At 40.2% G+C, this 21,870-nt stretch overlaps 1 protein-coding gene and 1 long non-coding RNA gene across 3 annotated transcripts; one reads left to right on the forward strand and one right to left on the reverse strand.

The window, feature by feature from the left end:
• The first annotated feature begins 308 nt into the window (after window positions 1–308).
• LOC148873358 (uncharacterized) lies at window positions 309–3,171 on the forward strand. The gene is made up of 2 exons (XM_088965581.1): window positions 309–1,261; window positions 2,313–3,171. Exons 1-2 carry the CDS (start codon window positions 309–311, stop codon window positions 3,169–3,171), a joined length of 1,812 nt encoding a protein of 603 aa, XP_088821707.1.
• A 4,137-nt stretch (window positions 3,172–7,308) lies between these two features.
• Window positions 7,309–20,774, reverse strand: LOC148873359 (uncharacterized). 2 transcript variants are annotated; one of them, XR_016105410.1, is made up of 4 exons: window positions 20,421–20,721; window positions 19,274–19,357; window positions 8,627–9,036; window positions 7,309–8,548 (listed from the first exon to the last, which is right to left on the reverse strand). It is a non-coding gene; the product is annotated as an uncharacterized LOC148873359 (long non-coding RNA). The 2 variants fall into 2 exon arrangements; XR_016105409.1 differs by lacking the exons at window positions 7,309–8,548; window positions 8,627–9,036 and adding an exon at window positions 18,520–19,115 and having other exon boundaries at window positions 20,421–20,774.
• Between the last annotated feature and the right edge of the window lie 1,096 nt (window positions 20,775–21,870).

Genomic DNA, 21,870 nt, shown 5'->3' on the forward strand with positions numbered 1-21,870 from the left:
ACCAACTTGGCGGCACATCAGTGTCAGCCTTGGCAAGATAAATCTTCCTAGATATATCCAACGACTGTGAAGATTCTAAACTAGCACGAGTCTCATATGTGTCCAGTTTAAGGGTATTACACAAAAACACACCATAATAACATGAATCAAATATGTATTTTTTTCATTTACATTAAATGTCATAAGGTACACCATTCTGATTGGAGCTAAGGGCATATTCTGTCTAACATTGTAACAAGAGACCTTTTCCCTCTGTCTTGCAGGCCCCTATTCTAGATTTGAAGTCTCTCCCCAGTCACCTCAAGTATATGTTCCTTGGAGAGGAAGGGATGTTACCAGTGATCATCTCTAGTAAACTTAGTGCACCGCAAGAAGAAAAGCTTGTGCAGGTCCTTAAGGAGCATAAGACGGTTATTGGTTGGACAATTGCGAACATTAAAGGAATTGGCCCGTCTACATGCATGCATCGTATCTTACTTGAAGAGGGAGCAAAACCTTCCTACCAACCACAAAGAATATTGAACCCACCCATGATGGATGTAGTGAAGAAGGAGATCCTCAAACTTCTTGAAGTTGGAGTGATTTATCATATTTCGGATGGCAATTGGGTTAGCCCAGTTCAAGTGGTTCCCAAAAAGACTGGAATAACTAATGTGAAAAATCAAAATGATGAATTAGTTCCCACCCGTGTTCAGAATGGTTGGCGGGTTTGTATAGATTATAGAAAATTAAATGCTGTAACTCGCAAGGACAACTTCCCTTTACCTTTTATTGGTCAAATGCTTGAAAGGTTAGCTGGTCATTCTTACTATAGTTTTTTTGATGGTTATTCAGGTTATTTTCAGATTTCAATTGCTCTAGAGGATCAAGAAAAGATGACTTTTACATGCTCATTCGGGACTTTTGCATATCGTCGCATGCCCTTTGGCCTTTGCAATGCCCTAGCCACTTTCCAAAGGTGTATGATTAGCATATTTTCAGATTACATTGAGAATATCATAGAAGTTTTTATGGATGATTTCACACTTTACGAAGACTCCTTCTATAATTGTTTGCATAACCTTACACTTGTCCTTCAAAGATGCATAGAAACTAACCTTGTGTTAAATTCTGAAAAATGTCATTTTATGGTTGACCAAGGTATAGTTTTGGGTCATGTTGTTTCATCTAGGGGAATTGAGGTAGATAAAGCTAAAGTTGATATTATTCAATCTTTACCTTACCCCACTAGTGTGCGGGAAGTCGTTCTTTTCTTGGACATGTAGGTTTTTACTGAAGATTCATCAAGGACTTCTCCAAAATAGCATTAACCCTATGCAAGTTGCTACAAAAGGATGTGGCTTTTGAGTTCGATGAGGCATGTAAAAAGGCATTTGATAAGCTAAAGGAACTATTGACTTCTACCCCAGTTATCTAGCCTCCTGATTGGAACGTTCCTTTTGAGATAATGTGCGACACAAGTAATTATGCAATAGGCGTTGTTTTGGGCCAAAGAATTGGAAAAGCGTCTCATGCTATTTATTATGTTCGAGGACTTTGAATGATGCCCAAAGAAATTACTCTACTACTGAAAAAGAACTTTTAGTTGTTGTTTTTGCTTTAGAAAAGTTTCAATCTTATTTGCTTGGTACTAAAGTTATTGTTTACTCTGATCATGTAGCTCTTCGTTATTTGATGATGAAGAAAGAAGCAAAACCAAGATTAATAATATGGATACTTCTCTTGAGTGAATTTGATTTGGAGATCAAAGACAAAAGAGGGATAGAAAATCATGTTGCAGATCATTTGAGTCATTTAGTTCATGTGGAGGATGAACTTCCTATATAGGAAACGTTCCCTGACAAGCAATTTTTATCCGCAAGTGTGACATTACCTTGGTATGCGAATATTGTAAATTATTTGGTTACTAATATATTACCGCCTGGTTTGTCTAAGGCTCAAAGAGATAAGATCAAGAGTGATGCCAAATACTATGTGTGGGATGATCCATACTTATGGAAGCATTGTGTAGATCAAGTGATAAGAAGGTGCGTTCCTGAAAATGAAATTATTTATATTCTAACCTTTTGTCATTCCTATGCTTGTGGAGGTCACTTTGGAGCTAAGAGGACAGCGAGAAAAGTGCTTGAATGTAGTTTCTATTGGTCATATTTATTCTGAGATTCATATTCATTTTGTAAGTCATGCGATCATTGTCAAAAGAAAGGTAATATATCCCAAAGGAATGAGATGCCTCAAACCCTCATACTATTTTGCGAAATTTTTTATGTTTGGGGCATCAATTTCATGAGACCTTTCCCTATATCTTTCAGTTATGTTAATATTTTGCTTGCTGTTGATTTTGTCTCGAAATGGGTGGAAGCTAAAGCTACCAGGACTGATGATTCTATAGTTGTTACATATTTTATCAAGTCTAACATATTCTCTAGGTTTGAAATTCGAAGAGCTCTAATAAGTGATCGAGGCACTCACTTTTACAATCGAACTGTGGAGACTTTGCTGCGAAAGTACCATGTGACCCACAAAGTGTCAATTGCCTATCATCCGCAAACTAGTGGACAAGCGGAAGTGTCAAATCGAGAGATCAAGTCCATCCTTGAAAAGACGGTCAATCTAAGTAGAAAAGATTGGAGTTTGCGCTTGGATGATGCATTGTGGGCATATATGACTGTATATAAAACGCCTATTGGTTTGTCACCTTATCGGTTGGTGTTTGGGAAACCATGCCACCTTCCAGCTGACTTAGAACACAAGGCTTATTGGACTATCAAGTGTTTCAACATGAAGATGGATGAAAGTGGAGAACACAGGAACTTGCAACTACAAGAGTTAGAGGAAATTCACAATGATGCTTATGAGAGTGCAAGGTTTTACAAGGAAAAGACAAAGGATTTTCATGACAAGATGATCTATAGGAAGGAGATTAAAGTTGGTCAAAAAGTCATTCTTTACCATTCACGGCTTTGTTCGTTTCCGGGTAAGTTGCGTTCTCGTTGGATTGGACTTTTTGTTGTTACTAATGTTTTTCCTCATGGTGCAGTTGAGATTCAAAGTTTAGCAACTTCCAAAGTGTTCAAGGTGAATGGCCATAGACTTAAGCATTTCTATGAAAGTTTCCAAGTAGAGAATGTGGGACAATTGGACCTTGAGGATCCGATTTATACTGATTGAAAAAGGAAGCATTGAGTCGAGCTAACGACAATAAACAAAGGCATTGCTTGGGAATCAACCCAAGGGGAGTTTATTTTTTCTTTTTCTTCTTATTTTTGCATTTATATTTTGGTTATTTTTGCCTCTTCTTTGCATTTCACCTTACATTGGGGACAATGTAAGTTTTAAGTGTGGGGGAGGGGATTTAGGTTGTGTTTTAATTTTGTTTTTTTAAAAGGAGTTTTGCTCTTTGTTTTCGTGATTTTCAACGATTTTTGGTTGTGTACGTCAAGAGCAACATTCAATTAAGCTTGAAAAGTTTATAACATGATTTAATAAGTAATCTTCTAACTTATAATTAATTACTTAGTTATTTTCCTTGAGAATGGTAGTGACTAAATTTAGTAGACAAAAGTTGGTGAGATTTTGATTCTTTAGACTGATACATCCATATCGGTCTCACTATTTTCTTTCATGTGAGATATTCTTTCATGGATTTGTTCCTCTAGAACTTGCCTTGATTCTCTTCGAGGTCATATTAACACATTCATGCATGAACATAAGGCCCTTTTTGTTATAAGCTACATAAGCCAAATAACCTACCTTGTAATAAACTATTCCCTTTGTTGAATCCTAAGTGTGTGCATGCTACACATCATTTTTATTGTTGAATACATGGTTTTAATGATGCTTTGCAATGGTTTTTACTCTAATTGAGCATAATTTCCTTTATTGCTGTATACATCATTTTTATTGCTACACATCATTTTTATCTAGGGTGAAGAGAGTATACTTCGGCCCATCAAGAAGAAAAGCCCAGCCAAAACCCCATGGGAAGCACTGAAGCCACCAAGGAGAGAGGCCCAACTGCAGCCCAATTGAAACGTTATGGGAGAACAGCAGTTCGGCCCACCAAGAAAAGCATCCCAACCATAGCCTTAAGGGAGGCTCCAAAAAGGCGGCTGACTCTAGAGAAGGAAAAAGAGGCTGAAAGGAAGAGTATAAAAGGAAAAGAAAAAGAGGGAATTAGGATTCGGGCCCCTGAAGACAAAACCAAAGAAGAAGAAGAAGAACTACTAGAGAAGAGAGAAGGCTGCTAAATGCAAATTGAAGAGGAGATCGAAGATTGATGCAGAAATCTTAGGTTGTCTTCTTTTTGATTATGCAATTTGGTAACCTAGATTCGATTAGAGTTTCATGATTTTTCTTTATTGAATCTTTCTTTCTTTATTTCTTTTATGCAAACCATGATGGACTTCAAATTTGATATGTAATTAATATTTTAGCAGATCCGATTGATTGTGATTCATTATTGGGATTCTTGATTAGGGTTTTCGATTAATAGAACAATCTTGTTTCTTGGATTGCTTGAATTGCTTGAGAAAGGGTTTAGGTAATCAAATCATCTAATCAATAAAACGGATTGAATGCATTTTAGAGATAATTTGCATGGTTCGTTTGGCATTTATTCATACCTGAATTGATGACCTTCGAATTCTTTGTTCTTAATACATCTGTGGTGATTAAATTTCTGATAGAGATATATGAATTGTTGTTCATAGATAGAGTGGGCTGTGCTCGAGAGAGGTTGCTCATACAATTAGGGTTTTAGCCAACCCAAGATTGAATTCACTTTGGTTGGACAGCTTAAAGATTTAATTGCTAAACCGGTTCTGCTAGTTCTTGCATGTAGTACTTCTTCTTATCATTAAAGGTGGTCTGATCCGAAACTGCTTAGGGTAATTTGTAAATTAGGAGTTAGGTTTTTCTTTGTTTAATCTTTCGGTTTATCAGATAACAAAAGGCTAATTCAATACTAGTAGTTGTTGGATCAATCATCGTGGGAACGATAGTCTATTCATCATTATATTACTTGATTGGCTAGTGCACTTGGTAGTGTCTTCTAAGCGCATAAAGTTTTTTCCCCTTTGAGCTTTATTGGCCTTTATCGTTTATTGTGAAGCCACATTACAAGCTTTAAATCCAAAAAAAAACAGTGCCTTTACCCAGGTCGTAGAGCTAGTGGAGCATTGTTCATCATTATGATATGTATGGGTGTGCAAGAAATAAGTGTGGGGGTGTTCGGATTTGTGGTATGGTTATGAATGGTGAAATGAAACTTGTTTTCATTCTCAATTCGTGAGTTCTATTGTTGATCATATGTTTTCTAATTAACTGTGACCAAGGAGAGATAGGAAAATAGTTCCAACGGTGAATATTCAAAGTGTGAATTGATATATTTTTGCATCGATGATTAGTTGTAAAATTCTGATGGTGGATGTGGACTTAACCAAAGTTTGCTCTTTTGATTGATTTCGATACTTCAATTTGAATTGTTCCTTATTTATTTATTTTTAGTTGTTTTCGTTATACTCAAAACTCCCATCCTTGTTCACGTAGCATAAAACTAGGCTAGATACTCTCTGTGGGAACGATCCTTACTCGCACTACTACATGTATTTTTAGGAGTATAGGTTTTATTTTTGGTTGCCTACAATAGCACACCATCACTCCCGTTTTGGTTATAGAGTTGAGTTGGATGGATCTGCTCATTGATAATCTGTGTTGTGGGACCCTACCTAAGGAGCATAATGCAGCTCAGAGGGTAAATCATCAGTTAATTCAGTATGTAATCATAGGCGAGCAACTGTATCAAAGGTTGTTCACGCTCCCCTACCTGTACTGCTTGCGTCTGACTGAAGTAAGTTAGGTGCTATACGAGATCCATGAAGGACTTTGCGGAGGACACCCGGGGGGTAGGGTGCTTGCCTAAAAAGCACTTCGACAAAGCTATTATTGGCCTACAATGAAGGCAGATATAGTATAATTGGTTTAGAAGTGCAACAAGTGTCAGCGGAATGCTAACATACCACACCAGCCCACCGCCGACTTGAGAGAGCTACCAAATCATGGCCATTCGCTCAGTAGAGGATAGATATCCTCAGTCCCTTTCCACCTGCGATTGGACATAGGAGGTTCTTGGTCGTCATGGTTGATTATTTCACAAAGTGCAGAACTTCTTCTGGAAAAGCATCATCTACAGATTCAGACTCACCAAGGTATTGATTTCAGACAGCGGGAAGCAATTCGAGGATATCATGTTCCAGAATTAGTGTGCCAAGATGGAATACAACAAAACTTCACCTCGGTGGTCCATTCCCAAGCAAACTGTAAGACCAAAGTGATGAATAGTGTGATACTCCACAGACTTAAAGCTCGACTCTCCTAAGCTAAAGGTTTGTGGATGGACGAGTGGCCTAGTGTCCTCTTGGCCTACTGAGCTACTATCAAGGCGGTGATTGGAGAAACTCCTTTAAATCTAACTTACGGGACCGAGGCTATAAGTCCAACTGAGATCGATGTGTCAACCTTGTAGTCCAAGATGTATGGGAGGCCAATGAGGATGACTTATGGATTAACCTTGACTTGGTAGAAGAAGTTTGTGACTTGGCCTATATTCGGACCACAATGTACTAGCAGCGAGTAGTTTAATACTATAACGCCCAAGTTAAGAGATGCCATTTTAGAGTTGGCAACCTGGTACTCAGGAAAGTTATGGTACCTGAGCCCGGCATAGGAAAGCTTAGTTCAAATTGGGAAGGCCCTTATAGAGTTCTCAAAGTGATTGGTGAAGTTACATACGAGCTTAAAACATTAGAAGGGGGCATGTACCCCGTGCATGGAACATTGATAACCTAAGGAGGTATTACTTTTGAAGAGTTTGGAAGTTCTGAGCTGCATTCACTAAAACTATAATATTTCATTAAGTGTGAATATAGGACCACCTACCTTGGCGACCTGGTCCAGCCAACCTATGAGCACTTCAGCTAAAATGTACAAAAGGGGAAGCCAAATTGCTTTTTAGCTCTAAGGCCCCCTATGTCGACCTTAAGACATGTCAGTAGTTTGATACCTTGGCAACATTTTGACTTGGACAAAATTATGAGTTTAGTTGCTTTGGCACCTAGGCAATTCTTGCACCTCGTTACCTTGGTAATACCAAATGTTTTGAGACTTAGCTTATATTCTAGCAATTGAAAGTGCATGGCAAGAAGGAGGGGCATAGTATATGTAAAAACTCGAATTCATTATAAAAGAGTACATATATGTAAAAATAAGATAGAAGAAAGGAAAAGAAAAGTGATTAAAGACCACGTAGGTTCTGAGAAGATAAAAAGAGTGCTCAGGCTCTAGGAAGTAGCAAATTCCAGAAGAACATGAAAAAGAATTTCCCAACCAACTACTACTCTTCCTCATCGTATTGTAGCTCGCCATCAACATCGTTTGACCCATCGCCAACCCCTTCATCTTCCTTACTTGGAGTTAAAGGCTCTTGTGGTCGACCTACACAACTAGCTCGTCTGGCATTGGCCTAACAGACAGGTTGCCAAAGTTGAAGTTTGGGTGCAAGGACTTAAGGTAGCGTCTTCATAGCTTGAATCTCATCTTTGAGGCAAGGACATTCTCGATCTTTTCCCGGGTGTACTCGGGTGACGTACGGAAACATTCAATGGAAGTGACCTTGGCATGACGAATATCCTCAGCATATTTGGTGTGTCGTTCCTCTAGTTGACGATCCTTCATTCACACTTCATCTGTCAAGGTGGCAATGGTTACTCTAGCCTCCTCCAGCTCACGTTACATGTCGGTACTAAGGTCGATAAAGTGTTGGCGGTCCTCCTCCGCACAACGGTGAGCCGCCTCAACTGGGGATGGCAATTTCATAGGAATTTTTGGGTATCCGACTCGTCCCGACCCTAATAGGACCCATTTATCAAAACCCTATAGGGTTTGGGATTTTAGATTAAAACCCTATAAGGTTTGGGTTTTGACTTTAGGGTACCCGATACCCGATACCCAGGCTACATAAATATGAACCTATTATATTATATATCATGCACAAATTTATAAATTTTAAGTACTAAGATAATTATTCTATTATTAATATTTTATGTGTATAATTTTTTTTTGGGATTAAAATCATCATTTGACGTAAATTTGGATTTGATAGATTATTTCATTTAGTTATAAAATGCTAATTATAAATATTATTTCTTTTAACTTTTAGTTGGAATTGTTAATCGTATACATGTATTGATTTTTTTTTATGAACACAAAAGTTAATAAAATATATTTTATTTTATTAAATAACAAAAAAGATGAGATGGCTTATTGGCTTAAAGTAGTATTAAGAGACTTAGCGCTATAATTGATTTGGGTTCAAGTCACACTACAAGCGGTAAGAAACTTTTTTTTAGTAAAAAATGTTTGGTCAAGGGGTTTTACAAGTACCCTACCCGTTTCCATTCCTACCTCAATGCTGAAGCGAGCTTTCTCCTATTGAGCTTGCAGAGCCTCTATGTTCGCCTGATTAAACAACACTTTGCCATCGCGTTCGCTTGTGAGAAAAGAAAAACTAATGAAAGCAAGGCCCCAAAGGAAAGAGAATCGAGACATCAAAAAAAGGAGATCATACCTAAAGGATGCACTAAGTCATCCTAGTACTGGCATCAAAAGGATCCAATCCGCTGTAGAATTGCATATCCTCCGAAAGAAGAATGTGCCTCCCCATTCATAGAGCCACCAGGGTTCGGTTAAGTAGCCCACCTGATGTGCCAGGGGACCTCATTAAGCGGGTTGGCATTTTTGACTTCCTTGGGATCACGATGCCACGCTGGAAGAACCATTTATCACTTTGCCCATTTCGGTCTCTACTGGATGAACACTATCCATTTATGCAGAGTCCACCTATGGGCATGAAACCACCTCTGAACCAGATGGGCTGGAGATCTTGGATGCGCTTCATAGATTGCACAGTAGCTTACCTATATAAAGACATCCCCTTTGTTTGAAAAGGTATGCACGTCCTCTTAGCGGCCACCTAGTCTATTTACATAGACAAAATTGTCAAGAGACATAACATGGAGAACTCCAAGAAAGGAATTTCAGTTGAATGTACTCAAAAACACATACGAAATAGGCTGAAAACAATCAAGCAGAATTTTGCAATATTAAAAAACCTTTTGAATCAAAGTGGCTTTGCGCAGAATGATTCAACAAAGACAATAGATGCAACACCTGATGTTTGGTCTACATATATCGAGGTAAAATTGATTAACAACACTTACTTTAAACACTTGGTTTACAAATTAGTATGAAAGATGACTTATTAGTATGGAAAGTGACTTATTATGGAACTCTCATGGTAAATGAGCAAGCACATCCAAAGGCAAAGCAGTTCAGACGAAAAAGAATTCCAAACTATGACCAATTGGCATTGGTATGTGGAAATGATCAAGTGACTAGAAATGGTGCCTTTAAAGTCAAGGAGATACATAAGCAAGATGCAATTTTTACAACTGCCACTAGTTCAACATCGAATCTTGAGCATGTTTTTGATGACATTGATGAGGTTAAGAATTTTGGAGATCCTAACCTTCAAGTTAGGCCAGTCGAGGCAAGTAGTTCTATAGAAGGAAGAGTTTTAGGAAAACAGAAGTCATATGCTTCAATTATTGTTGAACAAGTGCAAGACATTGCTACACATATCGAGAAACTTGCATTTGCAGTTGAGAGATGGTTTAGTTTATTTAGCAAGGAAAATGTGTATGTCGATGTTATGAGCCTAGAAGGATGTTTAGTGGCATTTTTTATCAAAGCATATGACTTCTTAGCTGAGTTTGAAAGTTGAGTTATGACACTTTACGGAGTAGAGCCACATTTGAGGAAGGTGTGACTTCAAATGAAGTTAAGGCCTCCATATTGAAGGGATGGATAAAAGACTTAAACTATTATAACTCACGTTTATTAACAAACTAGGTACTAATTATATATGACAAAAACTTGTTTTGATGGTTGAGCTTTTGCATCCATTTTGTATATTTTTTGGGGATGCATTGGCAATTTGATTGTTGTCCTTTTTTTTGCAATGGTCAATCTACTTGTATTAGGTGGAATGAATGGTTATATCTTACCACAATGGATTTATTGGTATATGGATGATTATGACTACATGGAATGAATAGGTTGAACTATTAACATTGATAAACTAATTACAGGTTAAAGACAAATTCAAATGATTTATTGATATATGTATGACTTTTTGGATGAAATAGGTTATTGAACGCAACTTCTTTGACGTACCAACAGGTCCAAATAATGGAGCAACTTTAGTTCCTAGTAGTTTCTTTTATGAATGCATGCATAGGTTTTTTTATGGATGAGTACATTGAGTAGACCTATGAACAAATTCTATGATGAATGAGTAGGTCCAAATAATGAAGCATTTCTTACTCTTTTTTAATAAAATTTTTGAATGAGCAAGTTTAATAACACTATCATGCCATGTGGCAAGTTCAATCGTATGTGTCATACATTTGGGGGTGCAAGTTGTCATAAAAGTAAATCACATGCATTTTTATAGTTGAGCATGGTTTTTCTCCTATAAATTATCTTGCAAAATAAACACTGGAAAGTGGATTTTCTCACAAAATTTTTCTTAGCAAATAAACACATTATAACTAACTGAGAAAAATAATTTTTCCTCTTCTCATCCCATCCTTTCTTAGTCCAATTTTCCCAGTAATCAAATAGACCCTAAGATATCTTTTTTGAACACAATAATCCTGCATAATCCTGCACCTTATGTCACCTAAGGAGATCAGGACTCCAAGGGTTTTCTCATATCATTTGTAAACTGAACAAGAACAAATAAGAGGTAAAAGGTATAATCAAATGACTGAATCCCAAACCCCAAGGGTTTTGTCACCAACTAGCGCGAAAGGTATAATAAATCATGAAATGTCAAGTAACCACCAGAAAACAGTCTTAATGTGTTTGAAATGGTCTACCAAAGCATAAAAGCTTACTTTTTTTTTTTTTCTGTATTTTGCAACTATCTTCTAGTTTATTTAAATATTTCATTTTGACTAACAAGCACATAAGAAAACTGTTCACCATTTTCCCCATAACTAGAAGTAGAAAGAAGCATAACAAACCAGGCTCAGCCAGGCTTATGTTTCCCAACAAACCCCAGCCTGACAATGGAACTAGTTTATAATACCCAGACAAGTATTTTGCAACTATCTTCTAGTTTATTTAAATATTTCATTTTGACTAACAAGCACATAAGAAAACTGTTCACCATTTTCCCCATAACTAGAAGTAGAAAGAAGCATAACAAACCAGGCTCAGCCAGGCTTATGTTTCCCAACAAACCCCAGCCTGACAATGGAACTAGTTTATAATACCCAGACAAAAGTGCATGATTAGTGTACCCCTTTTGTACACAAAGTGTACCCAATACGATGCTGGATATTGCATAGACACTTATGGAATTAACACTTCTAAAATATGCAAAAAAGGCATGTCTAAAAATTTATACTATAAAAAGTGTTTGTATATTATAATTTCTGTAAATTTGACAAGATGTAAGTTAAAAAAATGGCAATGAGCTTATAAAATTATAAGTGGAAGCATAGTATTAGCATATTAAATGGGATACTTGTTCTCTAAACCTAGTCCTGGATTTTAAGAAATTATCATATCCCTATTTCGCATATTGATGTAACCGTTTTCGGCCACGTACCAATGTTTTGTGATATAAAATTTTTTGGCTAAGTACCTCGTTATTTGACCCGGTGGTGGCATGCCTTAGTGATGAGCTACTTGGTGGTGAACTCCCTGGGGGAGAGCTGCTTGGTGGCGAACTGCCCGGTGGCGAGCCCCCTGGTGGAGAGCTACTTGGTGATAAACTGCTGGGTTGCGAACTGCCTGGTGGTGAACTGCTTGGTGGCGAATTGCCTAGTGGTGCTCCCTGGTGGCGAATTGCCTGGGGGCAAATTGCCTAGTGGCGAACTGCTTGGTGGCGAACTGCCTGGGGGTGAACTGCCTAGTGGAAAACTCCCTGGTGGCTAGCTGCTTGGTGGCGAACTGCCTGGTGGCAAACTGCCTGGTGGCGAATTGCCTGGTGGTGAACTCCCTGGTGGCGAACTGCCTGAGGGCGAACTGCCTGATGGCGAACTACCTGGTGGCGAACTGCCTGGTGGTGAACTCCCTGGTGGCGAACTGCCTGGTGGCAAACTGCCTACTAGGTGGCCAATGCCTTAGAGAATGCTGGAGCTCCCTGGTGCGACGCAATCCGATTGCTCTCAGCATGAGGTGGTCTTCTTTCCTTTGTAGGCTACGGGAGATGAGGGACCTGCGAGAACTTCATCTTTTCCTCCTCTTTGTAGGTGGCGAGAGCTGAGAGACCTGCGAGAACTCCCTCTTTTCCTCCTCTTTGTAGGCGGCGGGAGCTGAAGGACCTGCGAGAACTGAATCAGAGGTCCCAGGGGTATTTTCCCGGTGGGGGCTCTCCGACGCTTAAGTTAGCACTCTTGTCGTAGAGAGCTTTGAAGATAATATGAGAGAGCTAGAGAGCAGGGGTTACTTCCCTTTTTTTCCCCCCTTCCCCTTTGGGGGGTGAGATCTTTATATACTGGAGTCCTCGTGGGTTAGGTGGGTGAAAAGCCTCCAAAAGGTAAGACTCGTCGCATCCTGTTAGAACCGGGGTACGGTGGTGAACTCCTCGAGGTCGTCAGGCTGACACTTGTGTCAGGTGGCCTGGTCGGCGCCTGGGCCGGGTTGTCAGAGGGGTGCCTGCGTCAGTCGGCGGGTCAATGTCTAGGCCAGGTCGTCAGGTCAGCGCCTGTGTCAGTTGGTAGGTCAGTGTCTAGACCAGGTCGTCAAGCTGGCGCCTGTGTCAGTCGGTGGGCGCCTTGGCCGGATCATGCACTAGGCTGGTCCAGGTCAGCCAGGTCGCACAGGCCGTGCACAGTTCATGCAGGCCGCGTGCGTGCCGCGTAGGTTGCGCGTGCCGTGCGCAGTTCACGTGTGCTGCGTGCATGTCACGCAGGCGCGTCAGGCCGTGCGCAGGTCGTGCCAGGCCGGCCAGACTGGTGCCCAGGTGGGTCACCAACTTCGTAAGTTTGTTGGCTGGGTGTTTTCCTAGTTGTCACAAGGTGCCACGTGTTACAATTTCACTGGAGGGCCAAATCTGCCCTCATCAATAGCCCCCCACTCCCGAGCTGATAGTAACTCAGCGAAGGGAGTAGATTTCTTTTGGCCCGTAAGTCGATGAGCTAGTAAGTGCTGATCCAATTACCAGTGTGGCCCGTAGGCTTTGGGAGCGACTCGTAGTCTACTCTCTTTTTTGACTTTACTTGTGCCGGAGAGGCGACCGGGTCTTAAGCAGTAATGTGGCCCGTAGGCTTTTGGGAGTGACTCGTAGTCTACTCTTTTCTGACTTTTGCCCGTGCCGGAGAGGCGATCGAGTCTTAAGCAGTAATGTGGCCTGTAGGCTTTTGGGAGTGACTCGTAGTCTACTCTCTTTTTTGACTTTTGCCCGTGCCGGAGAGGCAACCGGGTCTTAAGCAGTAATGTGGCCCGTGGGCTTTTGGGAGTGACTTGTAGTCTACTCTTTTTTGACTTTGCCCGTGCCGGAGAGGTGACCGGGTCTTAAGCAGTAATGTGGCCCGTAGGCTTTTGGGAGTGACTCGTAGTCTATTCTTTTTTGACTTTGCCCGTGCCGGAGAGGCGACCGGGTCTTAAGCAGTAATGTGGCCCGTAGGCTTTGCCTGTAAGGTGTCGAGCTATGATTGTGCTGCATCAGCTTCGTAATGTCGGTTACCCACTCCTACAAGAAGCTACTAGGAGCTCGACCTTCGGGGGTAGCACTACTAACTTTAGGTCACCAGCTCACATGGGAGCCTTGGAAGGCTCGACCGGTAAGGGCGCCTATGTAGTCTGTTGGTCGTCAACTCCCGCGGAAGCCACAAAGAGCTCATCTTTGTAGGGGGGACCTTGCGGAGAGGACTGATGAGGCATTATCTGAATTGAAAGTAAGGTTGGTAGAGCTACTTAGTCTGTTAGCTCCTTGCATAATTTTTGAGTTCATAAAAAATGTAAACTATAAAGTGATAGCTTCAAAAAAGTGAAGACTTAGCTTTGGTAAGATGAGAACTTAGCTTTTGTAGGATGAGAACTTAGCTTTTCGTAGCGTGTTCCCATAGATGGCACCAATTGATGTAACCGTTGTCGGCCACGTACCAATGTTTTGTGATGTAAATTTTTTTGGCTAAGTACCTCGTTATTTGACCCGGTGGTGGTGTGCCTTAGTGATGAGCTACTTGGTGGCGAACTGCTTGGTGATGAACTGCTTGGTGGCGAACTGCCCGGTGGCGAGCCCCCTGGTGGAGAGCTACTTGATGACAAACTGCCGGGTGGCGAACTGCCTGGTGGTGCTCCCTGGTGGTGAACTGCCTGGGGGCGAATTGCCTGGTGGCGAACTGCTTGATGGCGAACTGCCTGGTGGCGAACTCCCTGGTGGCGAACTGCCTGGTGGCGAGCTGCCTGGTGGTGAACTGCCTGGTGGAACACTGCCTGGTGGTGAACTGCCTGGTGGTGAACTCCCTGGTGGCGAACTGCCTGATGGCGAACTGCCTAGTGGCGAACTGCCTAGTGGTGAACTCCCTGGTGGCGAACTGCCTGGGGGCGAACTGCCTGGTGGCGAACTGCCTGGTGGCGAGCTGCCTACTAGGTGGCCAATGCCTTAGAGAATTTTGGAGCTCCCTGGTGCGGCGCAATCCGACTGCCCTCAGCATGAGGTGGTCTTCTTTCCTTTGTAGGCTGCAGGAGATGAGGGACCTGCGAGAACTGAATCAGAGGTCCCAGGGGTATTTTCCCGGTGGGGGCTCTCCGACGCTTAAGTTAGCACTCTTATTGTAGAGAGCTTTGAAGATAATATGAAAGAACTAGAGAGCAGGGGTTACTTCCCTTTTTTCCCCCCCTTCCCCTTTGGGGGGTGAGGTCTTTATATACCGGAGTCCTCACGGGTTAGGTGGGTGAAAAGCCTCCAAACGGTAAGACTCGTTGCATCCTGTCAGAACCGGGGTACGGTGGTGAACTCCTCGAGGTCGGGCGGTTGGCACTTGTGTCAGGCAGCCAGGTCGGCGCCTAGGCCGGGTTGTCAGAGGGGAGCCTGCGTCACGGCGGGTCAATGTCTAGGCCAGGTCGTCAGGTCGGCGCCTGTGTCAGTCGGCGGGTCAGTGTCTAGACTAGGTCGTCAAGCTGGCGCCTGTGTCAGTCGGTGGGCGCCTTGGCCGGATCATGCGCTAGGCTGGTCCAGGTCGGCCAGGTCGCGCAGGCCGCACACCGCACGCAGCTCGCGTAGGCCGTGCGCAGTTCGCGCAGGCCGCGCGCGCGCCACGCAGGCCGCGCGCACGCCACGCAGGCCGCGCGTGCCGTGCGCAGTTCGCGCAAGTCGCGCAGGCGCGTCAGGCCGCGTGCAGGTCACGCCATGCTGGCCAGATTGGTGTCCGGATGGGTCACCAACTTCGTAAATTTGTTGGCTGGGTGTTTTCCTAGTTGTCACGAGGTGCCACGTGTCACAATTTCACTGGAGGGCCAAATCTGCACTCATCACATATCCATGCCCTTGCTTGCCCATATCAAGAGTTGAACACTTTGGGGCCCAATCAGAAGGTGGGGTGGGCCTACCAAAGCCAAATCAAACTCCCACATCTTGGTTGCATATGTTTAACAGATGTATAGGAATTATACATATAATTATGGGCACGGTTTGGTCTTCGTTGGAGATAGGCAGTCAAAAGTTAGCTTTTTATAGGTACATGTGTTAAGTTTCTTGTAGCTTTGTTATATCTATACCTTTCATTCAATAGTATCTAAGTAAAATTTGTTTGATTTGTTTCTGATAAAAAAAAATGCAGGAGAAAATTGCGATAAAACACAGGGTGTTCACTTGCTGTAAAGTGTGGAATCTAGCTCCATGTTTTATGTGTCATGATCCATTCATAAATAATACAAAATCATAGTTCTGTGATTTTAGTTTTGCCCTGATTTTTCCATGTACATGCCCAGATGCCTAAATTTTTTAACCAAGAAAACATATTCCTCTCTAAAACAAGTCTAATGTACAAATGATGTGCACATGAATTGGAAAAATAATGCCACATTTATGGCCATGCTATAGATCTATACAGGAAACTAAAATAAGGAAAAGTAGATTAAGATTGCCATGTGCAAACAACATCTATGGATTGAAGTAGTTTGCAATGATTTGCGGGCCCCACAAGTTAACAACGAATATGGCATTTAACATAGCTGAATAGAATTCATGTGGCTGACCTCATATGGTTGGACAGGGCTTTTGGTTATTCGTGTACAAATTTGTGGCAGGAGTGATTAAAAGGGTATTTGGTTATTCTCACATTTTTTATTTATATTAGATGAATGTCTGAAATTTATTTCTTAGGTTTCATCTTAGGTGTTCTGAAGTAGCAAATACAAAATAGTTGGGATTAAGACTAAGCTGAGTTGAGTCAAGATATTGCCCAAAGTACTGTGATGAAGTCCTCTAGTCCTTTTTCTTAATTCCTTTAAGAAAAAGGAGCAAAAAAAATGCTTACAGGCCAGAAACAGTATTAGTTAAAAAAGGAATATTATAGCTATCATTTGCCAATAATTGCTGATTTCTCTAAATGTTAAGAAGAAAATCATTCAATGACCTAAAATGATCTACTAGTTTTTGCATCATTTTTTATTGGATGGTAAATGATCAGAGTAATTGTTCATCACTTCATCCACTGATTGGTTCTTGGGGAAAACCAAGTTGCATTCTGAAATGGTAAGTCATTAATCTCTGCAGTTCTGCATTTTTTAACCTAATGTAGGTGTGGGGGTATCTTCGGTAAATCATTCCAAAAGAAAAGGAAAAAAGAAAAGTGAAACAAAAAAGAACAGAAATCATGAATGCATCTTGAGAAAGCTAAGTATTTGCAAAGAATGATTTCATAGAAGCCGTTGACACTTCTATGGAGCTTGACATCATGAACAACTCAATTTCCAGGAGAGACAACTCATACTCCATGACACCCAGTTACCTGTATGTGGCTAAAACTACCTGCATTCACAGAATTGGATGTGGGTATAAGGGATGGGATATAGCACAGATACACCATTGACACATTTTCAGCATATCCTCATTTTATGTAGGAAGGCAAGGGAATAGTGGAAAAGGACATTCATCCTGATAATCAATACTGAGTTGTTCATTAACACTATCAAAGATAATGAGGCAATCTAATTTTAGGAAATGGATGCAATAATTATACCCACACCCATGGCTAGTTTTTTAAAAAACGTAAATATGTTTCCCAATTCTTGATATCTGTATCTATGACAATACACTGCCATCACGTAGGGGTGTCAATGGACCAGCTTTGGGTTTCACCTGTCCAAATCAAAACCAATTTGAACGAATTGGATGATCCAATAAGACATATTGAATTGGACCAGTCCAGAAATTAATGTCCATCTGTAATAGATTTATATTGGACTGGGCCAGGTTCAATCAATATCTAGTCCATTGACAGAATATAAGAGTAGGGATGTCAATTGACCAGGTTCAGATTGGATGCAATCTGAATTAAAACCAATTTGAATAGGTTGGACAGTCCAATAAGACATTGAATTGGATCAGTCCAGTCCAATAAGACATTGATTGAATAGGTTCAATCAATATGTAGTAGACTCATGCTGGACCAGATAGGGTTGAACCAATATCTGGTCCATTGACAGCCCTAGCATCACGGCTTAGGCAGGACTGCAGCAGCATGGTTTAAAGTATTAATACGATACTCCCCGTATCGAGCGTATTGTATCGCATCTTTTGAAAAAGATACGGTCCGAAACATCTCTCCCAACTTTTTCTAATAATAAAAAACACATTTTAAGATTCCCAAAAAACCAAACTTTGAAAAAAAAAAACTAAAAAAAACGGTGTTTCAGTTGTTTCTAAATACCGATACGATACGGACGAAATGCATATCGTATCGATACTTTAAACCTTGGACTGTAGGGATTTTTCGTGGAGCAAGAACAAAAAGGGCAACCAGTGCACGAGGCTCCCACCAATGCGGGGTCTGGGGAGGGACAGATGTTTGCAGCCTTAACCCTACACATATAGTGAGGCTGTTTCCAAGATTTGAACCCTGGGTCACCCAGGTTGCAATGGAGCAACCCAACCATTGAGCCAAGGCCTACACTTAAATTTTAATAGGGACTTGCACAACATGCATCTTGGTATGACATTGGTCATTGTTTTAGTTGCTTAGGAATGTGGATATAAGGTGGCTAATAGCAATTCTCCAACTTAAAGAATACTATATGTGTAGGGTTAAGGCTGCAAACATTAATTTTTAATGCATCCATTTTGAAATTATGGACATACAAGAAAGATGAGCAATTCAAGATATAGATTGTGGGAATCAGATTCAGGACACATTAAACAATTTGTTATAGACTTCCAGACACGAGATAACCTTCTCCTGTTCTATTTCATGACAAAACTAGCGTAGTTGAGACAACTAATAAGGTGATGCAAAGCCTTAGATCCTTGAAGGACCCATTATTAGTTCCCATCTTTTGTTATCTCCTTCCCAACGACATCTAGATCTAAAATACAAGAATTTAGACCTAGACTAGAATCTAGTAATGATCATGCTCTTGCAAATAATACGGATGTATTTCTCCTGTATCCTCCCAGAGAACTTGTCCGACAGACAAGAGCCCAGCAAGAAAAACGAAAAAAAATCTCAAAACTAATTCTTTGAATCATTGAACTACTAGGGGGGGGGGGGGCGGGGGGAGAGAGAGAGAGAGAGAATCAGTAACACTGCAGAACATGATACCCAGTTAAATGGATATTTGCAACATGCATTTTTCTCCCCTATCCAGGTCCCTTTTCAGACACAATGCGTTTGCATCGTCACTTCATGACATTTTAGGAGAACCAGGCATCAAGATCTTCCTCCCAATGAAACGAATGTTATTCTATCAGAAAAATCCCATTAATCGGCAAACTCAGACTTGCAATGCAACCACTGACGATAAAGAGATCCCATATGCTTGGAATTTGAAATGAAGACCCAAATCATGCAGGAATGAAAGAACGATGAACATATATAAATTGATAGAGAAATAAAACCAAACAGGACAAACCCATCAAAGTAAAAGATCTGCAAGAACAAAATTAAGAAAAGAAAAGAAGAGAGACAATGCTTACCATCAGATTTGATAGGGTGAGAGAGCAAGAGGATCACTTGAAGCAGCACAAGGGTGACGAAGTGACACCGAAGAGAAACCATTGCTGTCAGCAATGATTCAAGAGGGGTGGTGAGCTGAAGATATTAGAAAGAATGACGGTCCATACTTTTCTGTCTTTCTTAAAATGTATTTCTTTTTTGAAATGTGATTTTAATTGTTGTTTTTGAAACATGTTACTTGCGACAACCCGTATTCACCGAAACAGAATATTGGAAGTTGATTGGTCTATCTCATCCGATATCATATGGAAAAGATACTTTTTCTATAAACACAAGGGAGGTTGGGGTCTGAAAAAATTATTTTGGATTAATGTTACATGCATAGCAAAACTAGGATGGAAAACATTAACCCAACACAATAGAGTAGTAAAAGAAAAATACATTAAGAATGGAAATTTTTGGAAAATTATAGAGAAATAAATAATTCATGGGCCTAGAAAGGTACCTAAGGCTAAAAGTGCAAATGGATTAGATCATGATCTGATCCTATTTTGTTGAATTTGGATTTTCTCGGTTCGGATTTTCGGATCTTCGGATCAGATCAAGTCAAATAATAGGATTCGACCAGAAATCGGTTTGGATTCGGATCACCCCTATCCAATTCGAGAAGATTCGATCCGATATATATGTTATTTATTTATAAATATATTATTTATATTGCACTTTTATAAATTTATTGTATTATTTATTTTTTTACAAAAGCATGATCAAAATAATTGAGAAGATACTTATATTTTAGTGTTTCTTTATTTAAATTGTTATATATTTTTCTTTTAATAATTTATTTATTTTTTAAAAATCAAATAAAATCAGATCAGATCCGAAGATCTAATGATCTCTTTGGATTCGAATTCAAATACACGTTTATGAGATCTGACCAGATCTCCCCCCAAGGGGTGAGCATTCGGTTTGTCTGGTTCAAAACCGAACCGAAAAACTAAAATTTTTACAACCGATCATAGGCTAAAACTGAACCGAGACCGAAAGTGATTGAAACCGATCAAACTGAACCAAAATTTTATTCGGTTATTTCGGTTATTTTGGTTAAAACTCAAAATAAAAACCCACCCCCAACCAGAGCATAGAAGAGGAAGATTTTAAAATTACCTGTAGTTTGGAAGCCTTCCTATCTCTAAAGATGGTTGCAGGTTGCAACCTTGCAATCTATATCGTCTGGTTGCATCTGCTAGCTCGTTGCCTTGCTGGTCTCACTCTCTTCTGACACATCTGAGTTCTGAGTCTTCTGACTTCTAATTCTGGGTTTGAAAGGTGAAGATGAGACTGGAGAGTATGACTGGGAGACTTGGATTCTTTGAAAGCTTGAAAGTTTGAGGCTTGGAACCGGAGGAGTTTGAGGAAGAGAAGAAGAAGAAGACGAAAAGGAGAGGGTGAGAGTTTAGAGAGTATAGACTAGACTCTAGAGACTGACGTGCTCAAAAAGGAAAAGGAAGACCTGAAAAGGTTTTTTCTTAATCTTTTTAGTTAAACCTTATAGTTTCCTCGTATTGGGCTGGACAATTTCCACTTTCTATTAAGTCCTATGCACCGATCTATGTATCAATTATCAATAATATTAAAAAAATATATAACTTTAAAAATAAATTATTTTTTCGGTTAACCGATTTGTGAACTATGACAACTGAAACCAAAATATAGGAAAATCGATTTTGGCAATTAAAGCCAAATCAAAAAACGATTAAACTGAATCAATTAAGTCAAAACCAAAATTTTGATTCGATTTTTCGGTTTTAACCTAATTATGCTCACCTTTACCCTTAACAGTGTCAGATCAGATTCAGATATATCCTAATTCAAATCCGATTCAATCCATTTGCATCTCCACCTATAAACACAGGAAATTGTTAAAGAAAGGTATATGGTGGAGAATGGGTAATGATAAATCCATCAAGTTTTGGACTAACAAATGGATGGGCAACCACCCACTCGGACACAACAGGGAGGTAGATGTCAAAGACCAAGATCTCAGATTAAGTGAATTTATTGAAAACAAAAAATGGAACGAGGAGAAAATTCTAGAAAAATTTCTGATTGAATGATGAAAAAAAAAAAAAAAACTATCCCTATTCCTTCATATCCAGAGTATGATAAAAACAATGTTCAAAATATCGATATGCTGGTAGGGGTATATTAGGTTATATCGATACTTTTTTTTTCAAAACCGATTCAGGAAGGCCAGTTTAAGACTTCACTCCCTGAATCGGTTAAAACTCTGATACACCTCCTGTAGAAACATATCGGGAAGCTCCTGAAATAATACATATCTACCGATACATATTGTTACTTTGAACCTTGTGATAAAATGGTATGGAAACTTGAAACAAAGGGAGACTTCGCTATTAAATCAGCATATAATCTGGAGGCTGAGAGCGAGGAATCCGAATATGAGATTATTTTGAAGGCCTATGAGCTGAAATGCCCTCCAAGAATTTGTTACTTCACGTATCTCCTCCTAAACAAAAAGTTAAGAACAAGAGAGAAACTCAAAAGATGTTCCTTCTGTAATGAAGAGGAAAATGTGAAGCACATCTTCTTACAC

This window comes from Nelumbo lutea, chromosome 1 (genome assembly GCF_056320005.1).
Source record: "Nelumbo lutea isolate HS-2025 chromosome 1, American lotus-T2T, whole genome shotgun sequence".
Classification (NCBI taxonomy): Eukaryota; Viridiplantae; Streptophyta; class Magnoliopsida; order Proteales; family Nelumbonaceae; genus Nelumbo; species Nelumbo lutea.

Bases quoted from the DNA above. Each gene is read 5' to 3' on its own strand.
- LOC148873358 (XM_088965581.1), top strand. From the start codon at position 309: ATGTTCCTTGGAGAGGAAGGGATGTTACCAGTGATCATCTCTAGTAAA. The intron at 1,262-2,312 runs GTAGGTTTTTAC...TATATCTTTCAG, and splicing joins GTCGTTCTTTTCTTGGACAT to TTATGTTAATATTTTGCTTG.